The following is a 12,777-nucleotide window of genomic DNA, read 5'->3' on the forward strand; positions in this document are numbered from 1 at the left end:
AGAACGTTTTGGCATCGCATCCTCTCATTCGTTACCACTTTCTAATAACTCACACGAAATTTGGCATTACAAGTTATGGCCTTATAAACAAATTAACTAATTATTAGTCTGGACGATCCCGAGGATCTTCCACAATCGCACTGATTTTTTTCAAGGTAGATTTCATAATAATACGTTGAAATCTATCATTTTTTTTAATTTCAAAATTGCAACCAGAATTTTTTTTTATTTTTTAGCCTTAGCAAAATGAAATATACGACGCAGGAGCGTGATATAGTTATTATCACTATTCGGAAGGCTTATGAAAAGAGCTTTAAGTTAAAAAAAAATTGTCAAGATTCGTTGAAAAACAACGGAGTTACAGACTGTCAAAGTTGACGGCCGATTGTTAAACAAATTAGGTTGGTAGCGGCAAAAAAAAACTGTCATAACCGGCAACCCGAGTACTTTCCCAGGTAAAAATATTTTCAATATTCAATAAGAAATATTGTCAAAAGTCAGTGGGTCGCTTGATTTTCGGCGAGCCGCGGTGCGGCGGAAGGGTGGGGGAAGCGAAGGACAGCGAGTTCGAAGAAAATGACGATAATATTCATACTCCTGCCGTTAAATAAGGGAAATTCGCTTGAAAATAATATATTAGACAGTCTGTAACTCCGTTGTTTTTCAACGAATCTTGACGATATTTTTTTAACTTAAAGCTCATTTCATAAGCTTTCCGAATATGTAATAATATATAACTATATCACGCGCGTGCGTCGTATATTTCATTTTGCAACTAAGGCTAAAAGATAAAAAAATCCAGGTTGCAAATTTGAAATTAAAAAAAATGATAGATTTCATTGTATTATTATGAAATCTACCATGAAAAAAATCAGTGCGATTGTGGAAGTTCCTCGGGATCGTCCAGACTAATAATTAGTTAATTTGTTTAAAAGGCCATAACTTATAAACTATTCAACTTACCGATTCCAGATTTCGTGTGAGTTATTAGACAGTGATAAGGAATGAGAGGATGCGATGCCAAAACGTTCTGGTAATAATAACGCAGTTTANCGGCAGAGGTCAAATGAAGGTCACCAACTGTTATGACGTCAAAGTCATTCAATGTCGAATGCCTCCTCCCATATGCAGAGGTCAAATGAAGGTCACCGTGTCCTCTATCAATGTCATTCAGGTCACGGATGACGTCATCCAAGGTCATCCCAAGGTCACTCAAGGTCATCCCAAGGTCGAAAGTGGAGGGGGGAGTCTCAGCACCGGCTATAATAACCTACTTACACATTACATGGTGAATATGTATATGATATACAGGTATGTGTTTCCTTGATATGTACCATATAAGAAATATTTATGTGCATTTGTTATCCAAACATATATAATGTTATTCGAGTAATAACTAATTTTAATATAGTAGTCTCAAAAAATAGGTTTAAAATTGGTAACTGTTAGAGAGAAGAGTATCTTTCTTTGTTACCTGTTGTATTGCTGATGTAGTATAATTCAGTTGGTAAATCAAGAACTCCCATTTTATGCCAACTAAAGTTCCAATATTGTGCATTCCATATGGGAAGAGATACGTGTCCCCTCGAATATGTGTTTCCTCCTGCATTTCCAAGCCAGACATCATAACCTTGATCAGCCAATAAAAAGGCTACAAGTAGAAAGGTTTGTAAATAAAATATTTTTGCATCAATTCCCAATTTTTTACCATTTTTGAAGGATGATTTTTATGCTCATATACAGAACTTTTTTGACGAATAAATTTACGATGGGATTTACGAAATAAATATAAATTGGGATAGCCTCCCCTAAGATCTCGAAAAGGGTTGTGCATATATGTGCAAAATGTATGTTTTTCATAATCAACAGGTATAAGGTATTTTTTTAATTATTCAAGATTTTTTTTTTCGTAGTTATACCCATTCCAACTTAGATTTGATACTGATTTCATAATGGAATTAAGAAAAATTAAAATTTTTTGGAAAATAAGATCGGTTGATTATAAAAAAACAAGTTTGCACATACACGTGCAACTCTTCGAGATCTGAAGGAGAGCCACCCTTATTTAGATTTTCTATAACACAAATAAATTTAAACATTAAATTTAGCAGTACAGTACAATAAATTACATAATATTTTTATATTTTGTAAGACAAAATATATCCAATGAAAATTTATTTTTTTGCGTGTACTTGTAAAAAAGGATTTTTTTTAAATAAATTTCGATTTGAATGTGTCAATCTGGGCAATCCTTTTAATATGGTTTATTTATATATACAATGATTCATGTGCATATCTGCATTTAGTGCAACATAATTACAGAAGAATACAGGGTGTGTAAAGAAGGTGCCATTGTTTGAGGGCAAATTTCCCCATCCTACAGTAAGAAAAAAGGTTCCTATCAGTAAGTGCCCATTCTTACTTCATTTCTGAGATACAGAGTATAATATAGTAGGACATCTTTCAGTTTCTTTTTTTGAAACAATTTTAGTAATTTAAAAAAAAATTTGAATGATGGTCATCTTTTCATCATTTATCATTTTCTGTAATTGTGTTTATATAAATTTAAATAAGTAATTCTTAAATTAAGAATATGTTGAAGTAAATGATTTAAATATACTACGTAACATATTGTATTTATCTCCATGAAGAGAGTAAAATTAAAAAGTATCAAGAGGCAACTTTTATTAAATCGATTTAACTAACCAGTAATGCATGCTTTTATTAATTAAACATGTTTCAATATTAAACTTGTTTTCAAACACTGCTTAGCAAAAAAACCTGAAAATAAATCCTATATTTAAATATATTTACAAGAATGAATATGCAAGAAAATGTTTTCGCAGAAAGTTTGTAAAACTGCTATATAAAAATTAAATCCGAATTAATACCTAAAGAATTATTTCCATTTAAAATCCAGTCCGCAGAACTTCCCAACAGACCATGTTGCAGTAACACAGGTTGATCACCCTGTTTTCCATTTTTTCCTGGTATTCTGTGCAGTGTTAGTAAATATCCATCATCTGTCACACAAATATGAGATTCAGAGCGATAACCATGTCTTTTTATGATCTGTGGAACATCCAAATAATCATCAGGATTAAATTTGCAGTCTATTTGGTTTCTCAGTTCTTCTAGCCCTTCACATCTGTCTTTTGGAAAATTTATCTCTTTAAATCCTTTCACGCTAAGGTATAGGACACACTGCACTAACACATATTTAAACATCTTGTCTAGAAGGAAATAATTATTGCTTCAGCACTGTAACAAGGAACTTAACTGTGTCAATTTTTTTGCAAATGATTCATTACTGCAATAGTATTTAAAAATAACATAAACCTTGTTGTTAATTATTTAAATAATCTAAAATAGTTAAATGAATAATCTGATTAATAATATATGTACATATATGCAAAGTATGTTTTCAAACTATGTAATTTTTGTTTGTCATTTAATTATATTTGCCACTAGTGGTGGTCAATGGACTTTGAATTTAGAGAAAGGTGAATCATGGTTTAGTTTATCATGGTCAAGTTGAAAAAAGTTAAAAATATAATGATTATAACAGCAATAATTCTGTTTTTGATATTACATTTCTTGCTAACTTAACCTTAAAAACTGCAATAGAAATATTGATTTTTTTTGCTAATTGAGTATTTTCTTGCCTGTGAATAATACAGAAAAATTTATAGAAAACTAAAACTTGCTACAAATATATAAATAGTTTTACACAATAATTTTACCTTGCTTATGTCTTGTTTGGGGCTAATGTTATTCCTTTTCTGAAAATCAATCAAATTAAGTCCAATTTAAATGTTTTTAATAGGTACAAAATAAAAAAAATTTAAATCAGTAGGTACTTAAGCAGTGCTTCCAATGTGCTGTACATTTCATGCAAGCTTTAGTTTTGTACAAGAAATCTACTTCCATTTTAAAATAAACTTTCAAAATTTTGATATATTCTTCACTTATCTTATTTTTTTCAAACCCTGGCTTAAAAAAATCAAGAATAAAAATTTAAAAAGTAGGAAATTTTTTTATAAAGAAAAATATCTATTTATAATTTAATACAACCGAGTTTTTTTTTTCAGATACTCCAATACCTACCATTAAAATTACATCAATCTCTAAACGTCTCTCTATGGAACGAAAAAAACGTATTAACAAAATAAGACGATTGAGTTCAAAAAAAGAAGCGAGTCATTCTAATGAAACTTTCACAGCAGATTATGGAAAATTTCAGGTGTGTAAAACNGAACGAAAAAAACGTATTAACAAAATAAGACGATTGAGTTCAAAACAAGAAGCGAGTCATTCTAATGAAACTTCCACAGCAGATTATGAAAAATTTCAGGTGTGTAAAACTGATTCCATTTGTTAATTCTATATAATTTGTAAATGCTTTTCCTTTACACTGGTTTATTTGCTATTCTCTGACATGCAATTAAAATTTTTATTTTATTTACATTGGCAATACAGGCTGTAACAAATTCGCTTCTCACTACAGGGATCTCGAAAACGGTAAGAGATACAAAGTAGCTTAAATGGGGGTAAAGTGCGTAATCAGGAGACCAACATTATGCCTCTAAAAATCAAGGCTAGTACGATTAGTTTTCGAAATATTTGAAAAAAACCGAAATTTTGGAAATCCGTTTTTGTTTCATTTCAGTCTTCTTTGAGGTGATATTGAAAACAGAAGAACACTTTCTCATGGCCTCTTTTTGCCCTTTATCGAATGGCATAATCAATTTTTATATGTAACGTTTCGTCTCTCCAGGACCATCATCAACTTCATTTTTTTAAATACAACCCTAGAAATTTTATTGCAACCAAAATGCCAACTGAATATTTATTCTTTAAAAAATGTCAGTAAATGTTCAAAATCATTTTTGTTTTGGCAAAGGTTGAAAATGAAGATCAGCGTATTATCGGATTTTATTATATCTGTAACCGCAACTTTACTGTGAAAGAGCATGTCAGATGTATTTGTATGAATATCCTGAAAAAAATAGATCAGAATTTGTTTGAATTTTGAGCACTCGAGAAGCCCAGAAATAACTATGGACACGGGAATAAAACTAATAATTTTTTATTTTAGTGCATGGTGGTAATAGTTTAAATAACTAGATGGAGTTCACAGGGTCTAACGACACTTACAGTGTACGATAATTCAATAAACAAAGAAATCTAAATAAAAAATTTAGATAAATTTGGAACGAATACACTGAAGATGAGTTTTTCGTAACAAAACGTCTGAATCTGGTTCGGGCTGAGGCAGTACAGTATTGGGGGTCATGAAGGCTTGCAAAAAATGTAATCTGTCCTGGAGAGACGAAACGTTACATATAAAAATTGATTATGCCATTCGATAAAGGGCAAAAAGAGGCCATGAGAAAGTGTTCTTCGTTTTTCAATATCACCTCAAATAAGGCTGAAATGAAACAAAAACGGATTTCCAAAATTTCGGTTTTTTCAAATATTTCGAAAAATAATAGTACTAGCCTTGATTTTTAGAGGCATAATGTTGGTCCCCTGATTACACAACTTTGCCCCCATTTAAGCTACTTCGTATCTCTTACCGTTTCCGAGATCCCTGTAGTGGGAAGCTAATTTGTAACAGCCTGTATATGTAGTAGGTACTAAATTATTTTTTATTCAGAATTTAAAGAAAAGGTAGGTACATAACTTTATTTATTTTAATTATTCATTACAGTTCAAAATNAATATATGTAGTAGGTACTAAATTATTTTTTATTCACAATTTAAACAAAAGGTAGGTACATAACTTTATTTATTTTAATTATTTATTACAGTTGAAAATGTCCCAATAAAGAGATAATTATTTAAAAAAACAAAATGACATTATAAATGTTTTGAAATAAATATTTAATGATAAGTTTAAAAATATATAACAAAATTCAACATTTTTTTTTGGTATATGCAAAAGTTAGTTCATAAATAATAAGAGGCACATTTTCTTGTACTAACCAAACTATAAAAATCTGATAATTTTTCATCTTTTCTGTGGTGTAGGAAATATACTTTTATTTTATTACCTGCTTGTTTTATTTTCATCTCTTTCATATCTCAGTGTGATGTTACATATCGATACCCATCAAATTTTATAAGTATTTGAAAAAAATATTTGTAGCAGTTTTAAGTTTTTCTTCCATCGATTTATTTATCAACAGATAGTACGAGTTAACTTCCATTAGAATTAAATTAAAAATATTTATTAGCCACAAAATTAAAGTATATAAAAAAAATACCTGCGTGATTTTCAAAATATAATGAAAAAAAAGCAAAAAAACCAAATTGATGTTTGAAGTTTCAGGATTGGATTCATTCAAGATTTTTCATCTCTGACCACCTTTAAGATCATAAGAAATCCAGCGGAATTTTTTTTTTATTTTCACATTCAAAAGGTCCACGGGCTTCAATTATTTTATTTTTGGCAATTCAAGAGCTTTGTATGGTGATTTATCACTGAGTTTTTGATTTTTTTAAGCCTCACAGTATTCCAAAGAAACCCTCAAGTTTTCAAATTATTGCGACTTTTCTTTCCTTTTTATCGAAATTGTTACACTTGCTAAAAATCAATTAATCAATCAAAGATAAATTTTGCATCGTTTATTATTTTTTAAATTGAATACGTTTTTCTTCGCAAAAATCTATGTTTTTATCAAAAAATGTTAAATATTAAAAAACAAAGATGATAAACGATAAAAAATTTTGACTTTCAGAAACTAGAAATTTCAGGCTTCAATTTGCTTTATTTTATTGTTCTGTGACCAATTTCGTCAAGTTACAGCCTTTTATAAATCTCCTAAAAATTTAGGATTTTTTTTATCCGTTAATTAATTTTCGTGGCTAGTGTAGTATTTACGGATTTGCAATTGTTGAAAATAAATTGTGACATGATACATATACACAAATACATATTAACAAAAAAGTGTACACTTACCTTAAAATATATTGCGCCACATAAAACAGCTATTATTAATATATTGTTATGTAATCATTTTTTTTTTCAGGAGCGCCCACTGGCGTTCAGTTCAGTATGTGGAACTATGATTAGTCTAGGAGCCAGATAGGGTTCCGTGGACAATCAGAGTGCCACGGCTGCAAACAACTTATTCTTCAGTATTTTGACCTCCTGAATCCAATAAACTTGGTCGCAAATCCTGAAAGTGGGCAGTTTAATTGTTATTAACAAATTAAATGTTTAAATGGCTGCGAAAAGTTTATTTTTATAGCCAGTACAATTTTTTATGCGTTAATAGTTAGGTTATCTCATAACAAACATATATTTTTTTGAAAATTAAAAAAAGATCGACTTTAACCAAAGTTATTACAAGTTTAGTGCAAATATCTTACATTTTCCGTCTCCGCGCGCATCAATTTTACCCTATCTCTGGTTCTATTGGACGGACTGAGACGCACAACATTTAAAGCTTGAACTTTATTTTACAAGATAGGTAAGTTCCATTTATCAATTTATTTATTTAACAATTAATGGCAGCTTAGAAAGTTGTAAAATTTTAACGAAAATGCTGGTTTTATTTGTTTATAAGGCTTTCTTTATTATTTAACTTCGAAGAAAAGCCAAAAAAGTTACCGGATATTGTTCCTCGCATCCTAACAATCATTTCATGCCTTATAGTTCTTAGTTTTTCTTTATCAAAACCCGTGAAGAGACGCGCGTAAGTCGAGAGCGATCTACGCGCGCTCTATCGAAAGCTCAGTGCAAGAGTGCGACGTGTTTATATTTTATTATTAAGAAGTCACAAAGACTAAATAATAAAAAAGCATTAACAGTTGATTTAATTACTGATATTTATAAGATTTACATAAATAATAACAATTGTATAGATTTTAATAAATTTATTTCTTTTTTAATAATGGGCTCATTATAGACATTTTTGCAGGTGCTTTACCTTTGGCAATAGCAAAATGAGTAACATTTAATTTCTGCAGCCACACAAACACATGATCTTGTAGAGCATATACTTTGCAATGTGCAATTAGTGATGAGTTCATCTGGTGGAGGAAGCAATATTTGTATTTTTTGGAGCAAGCATATCTGCATCATCTATCCAGCCGAACCCACTTGTAGGAGGCAGCTTTTCTATTAAAGCGGATTTTGAATGGTGATAAGACCATACTCGTAGTCGATAAATTTCTTACAGGTTGTACCTTTCTTTACGACTTTAACTAAATATTCTTCTGTCATTTTAATATTTGCTTCCATAGTGGTTTCTGAATAATCTATAAAATGAAACATCACATTTTTAAATATTTAAACTACCGGTTATATGATTAATTTTATTAATGCCTTGACAATGAAATTTGCAGTAAACTACATTTCACCTTTTCCAAAATTGACCAAATAGTCGGATCCCTTTGCAAAGCCGAATGGTGTTTGTAATTCTTGTTTAAAAAATAGATTAACATCAAAAACATATGGGTGTCTCATAATTAGCTGCCAACCCTGAACAGGCCCATTCTATGATCAAAACTAAGTAAAAAAGTTCATATGAACATGGGTCCGGAAATGCTTCCTAAGGGCACAGGGACCCATTGAAGAGGGAGGAATGGAAATCATTTTTTTGCAATATCTCTCAATCGCGTTGTGATAAATGAATGAAATTTGGTATACACAGCTAAATTTTGATGAGCAATTTGATGGACTAATCCATTTATTTCCACAAGGTCCATTGGGGTGGGTACGGGGGGGCCCTTGGTACTTTGCGTGTGTAACTTTTTCATCTTTGACTTTTTAACAAATTGGACAGCAAATTCCGTTTTCCCGAACTGTTTTACGTTAAAAAGGTACTCTTGTTTCAAATCGTTATCTTTAACGGTTTCTGAGAAAATCGCTCTTGAATTAATCCCACTTTGGTCAATTTCATAGTAATTTAAACAAAAAATAATAATAATAATTTAATACGTAATCAGTAATACACATTATTGATGTAGAACAATTATGATATGATGATTTGTTTATGGCTTTTGCGATGGTAATGCTGCGCGGCAGAACGCGAGTACGGCAGAAGGTTTCCAAACAGAAGGCTGACATCAAGGAGGACATTCCTCACTGTATTCCGCAATTTAGCTGCAACCGTCACTTTTCGAAGGGATCATAAGATGGAAACTTAATTTTGATAACAGACAACAAGCTATTTTAAAAACTGTTCAAAAAACCCTCCACCTTCTCTGATACAAAGTCTTGCCCTACGTGTAACACTTCTCGAAGCTATTAAGATGCTAAAACGGTTTTGACGAATTTCATTGGCTGCATCATTGATACGCTGCAGCAATTCCTCACGGGTATCGACTTCGGTGGCGTAAACTTTTTGATTTAGATATCCCCAGAAAAAGAAGTCCAGCGGGGTTAGGTCGGGAGAACGCGGCGGCCAAGCTACCGGTCCGTGCCTCCCTATCCACCGTCCAGCGAAATTTTCGTTTAGGAAATTTAGAACATTGCGACCACTATGTGCCGGGGCTCCATCGTGTTGAAAAAACATGTTACGTCGTAAATTTAGAGGCAGATCATCGAGAATTTGGGGAAGATTTTCTTGAAGTAAGTTTAAATAAAGATTTGAATTGAGACGTTGTGGAATTTCAATAGGTCCAATCAGAGTGTCGTGAATTATTCCCGCCCATAAATTTATGGAAAACCGTTGCTGGAAGTTTGTTCTCCGAACAACATGTGGGTTCTCTTCTTCCCAATAATGAGAATTATGAAAATTTAATTTTCCATTTCGGGTAAAAGTAGCTTCGTCACACCACAAAATTTTGGAAGCTTGCTCGTTGTCCAGCGACAAAATCCAGCGACAAAATTGCATACGTGGCGCAAAATCTTCTGGTATCAAGCCATGTACACGTCGATAGTGATAGGCATGTAGACCTTGTCGCTTTAATATTCTTCCAACCTGAAATGTTAGTAGCACATCTAATCAATTCTGTTAAGGAAATCTTTAAGATATGTAGTACCGTTGGCCGAGGAACATTTATTTGCCTTGAAATGTTCCGTATGCTAGTCGTAGGATCTTGTTCAATAGCGTCAAGGACCTCCGCTTCCCTATTAATCCTGGGACGTCCTTGACCCGGTGCCTTTCGAAAAGTGGCGGTTGCAGCTAAGTTGCGGAATACCGTAGGGAATGTCCTCCTTGATGGCAGCCTTCGGTTTGGAAACCTTCTCCCGTACTCGCGTTCTGCCGCTGCAGCATTACCATCGCAAAAGCCATAAATAAATATCATATCAACTAACTCTTGTCCCGTAAACTCTTCCATTTTTTTCGCTTAGAACTATTAAATTGGCAATCGGGTTGACAATACTTTGACATAAGAATACCTTGATAATTTTGTTTAAATTACTATGAAATTGACCAAAGTGGGATTAATTCAAGAGCGATTTTCTCAGAAACCGTTAAAGATAACGATTTGAAACAAGAGTACCTTTTTAACGTAAAACAGTTCGGGAAAACGGAATTTGCTGTCCAATTTGTTAAAAAGTCAAAGATGAAAAAGTTACACACGCAAAGTACCAAGGGCCCCCCCGTACCCACCCCAATGGACCTTGTGGAAATAAATGGATTAGTCCATCAAATTGCTCATCAAAATTTAGCTGTGTATACCAAATTTCATTCATTTATCACAACGCGATTGAGAGATATTGCAAAAAAATGATTTCCATTCCTCCCTCTTCAATGGGTCCCTGTGCTCTTAGGAAGCATTTCCGGACCCATGTTCATATGAACTTATTTACTTAGTTTTGATCATAGAATCGGCCTGTTCAGGGTTGGCAGCTAATTATGAGACACCCTGTATAGTGCACTTGCACTCTGAGCTCTCGATAGAGCGCGCGTATACATCGCTCTCAACGTACCCGCGTCTCTTCACAGGTTTTGATAAAGAAAAACTAATAACTATAAGACATAAAATGATTGTTAGGATGCGAGAAACAATATCCAGTAACTTATTTGGCTTTTCATACAAGTTGAATAATAAAAAAGCCTTATACAAATAAAACTAGCATTTTCGTTGAAATTTCACAACTTTCTAAGCTGCCATTAATTGTAAATAAATAAATTAATAAATGGAACTTACCTATCTTGTAAAATAAAGTTCAAGCTTTAAAATGAGATCTCGTGTGTCTCAATCCGTCCAATAGAACCAGAGATATGGTAAAATTGGTGCGTGCGGAGACGGAAAATGTAAGATATTTGCACTAAATTTGCAATAACTTTGGTTAAAGTTAACCTCTTTTTAATTTTCAAAAAAATATTTGTTTGTTATGAGATAACGTAACTATTAACCATAAAAAATTGTACTAAGTATAAAAATAAACTTTTTATATTTAAACATTTAATTTGTTAATAACAATTAAACTGACCACTTTCAGGATTTGCGACCAAGTTTTTTGGATTCAGGAGGTCAAAATACTGAAGAGTGGCACTCTGATTGGCCATGGAACTCTATCTGGCTCCTACACTAAATAGAATAGTGTCAGTATATTTGACACTTCTTAGTTTCGCTTGTGAATTATATGTTGCAATAGGGTATGTGGCAATATCAGTTTTAATGACTGAAATTGCTGTGAACAAAGAAACAGGTGCTATCGTAACGTTTGCATACCAGTTTTGAGTTATTCACTAATTAATAATCTATAAATTTGAAATTAAAAAACTAATTATTATTTGTTTATGTCATGTGACAGCAACAGTGCTGTGATTGGCTATGACGTCAAAGTTCATATTTATCATGGTGTGATTGGTATCCGCGAATCACGAATTTCTTAAATTAAACTGGATCGCCGTTTCTTAATAGCATTTCTGTCATTCTCCAGGTGGCAGACATACTGTGCTAAAACTCAATTGGTAAACTTTTATCCAATAACAATAATGTGATTACCGCGGGAAATTATGAAATTATTTATGGCGTAAACAGTTAAATACATATTGCGCAATATTTTTCCTAATACTTTCCTGTTTCCTGTGAATACTTGTTCTACAAAAATAATTGTGACTAGCTATTGAAATCATATAGCAAATTTTTAAATGCCCATAACATGTAACGAGCGTTCAAATAAAAACGTGGTCGAAGTTGGCTCTGACACATTGGGCGTAGCTTATAGCGACCAACTTAACCTCATTTCTCAACGAGCTGTATAGCAGCTGTCACAGCTGTCAGTTTCAATAACAAAGCGGCGATACAGCGCTTTGACAGATGACGTTTAAGTTCATTTGCTATACGCTACGCCCTACGTCCAAATTTTCAGAACCAACTTGACCACGTTTTTATTTGAACGCTCGTTATATTGTACACATATCATGTAGTTATGTAGGAATTTAGATGCGTTCAAATAAAAACTAGGTATAATGGATTTCTGGTACTAGTATTAGATTCAAATTTACAACCAAAACGTTATTACATAACATTTTGATCTACAAAAACATTTTTCAAACAGAATAGAATTAGGAAGTAAACAAAACATTTAAAAACTTACCTATAACTATGCAAAGTTTTGATAATTTTCCTTTTAGTTTCTGAACTGTCAGACGACATTCCTGACAAAGATATTTTTTTTATCTCGGGGGAAGAAGAACTTGAATCTGCCTGAAGTTTCCTTTTAGAAGATCTTTCTCTAACCTCAGGAATGTTGAATGTATCACACCGATTTCTGAAATAGTTTGATGCATGATTATAGATTTTTTTTTTTAAATAATTTAGTACCTACATATTTTTAACTGAATAAATAAAAAATTCCAACTA

General features: G+C 32.2%; 2 protein-coding genes across 2 annotated transcripts; one reads left to right on the forward strand and one right to left on the reverse strand.

Annotated features, from left to right (window-relative positions):
* Positions 1–1,474: 1,474 nt before the first annotated feature.
* On the reverse strand, positions 1,475–3,248 carry LOC108907141 (lipase 1-like; the record flags this gene model as incomplete). Its single annotated transcript, XM_018710685.2, has 2 exons — positions 2,892–3,248; positions 1,475–1,651 (listed from the first exon to the last, which is right to left on the reverse strand). Coding segments are annotated over exons 1-2 (514 nt in total), but the record flags the coding sequence as incomplete, so codon positions are not given.
* A 117-nt stretch (positions 3,249–3,365) lies between these two features.
* Positions 3,366–7,094, forward strand: LOC111692185. The gene is made up of 3 exons (XM_023456001.1): positions 3,366–3,503; positions 4,092–4,243; positions 7,035–7,094. Exons 1-3 carry the CDS (start codon positions 3,377–3,379, stop codon positions 7,092–7,094), a joined length of 339 nt encoding a protein of 112 aa, XP_023311769.1. The 5' UTR covers positions 3,366–3,376.
* Positions 7,095–12,777: the final 5,683 nt, after the last annotated feature.

Source organism: Anoplophora glabripennis, unplaced genomic scaffold (assembly GCF_000390285.2).
Source record: "Anoplophora glabripennis isolate ALB-LARVAE unplaced genomic scaffold, Agla_2.0 scaffold388, whole genome shotgun sequence".
In the NCBI taxonomy this organism is placed as follows: domain Eukaryota; kingdom Metazoa; phylum Arthropoda; class Insecta; order Coleoptera; family Cerambycidae; genus Anoplophora; species Anoplophora glabripennis.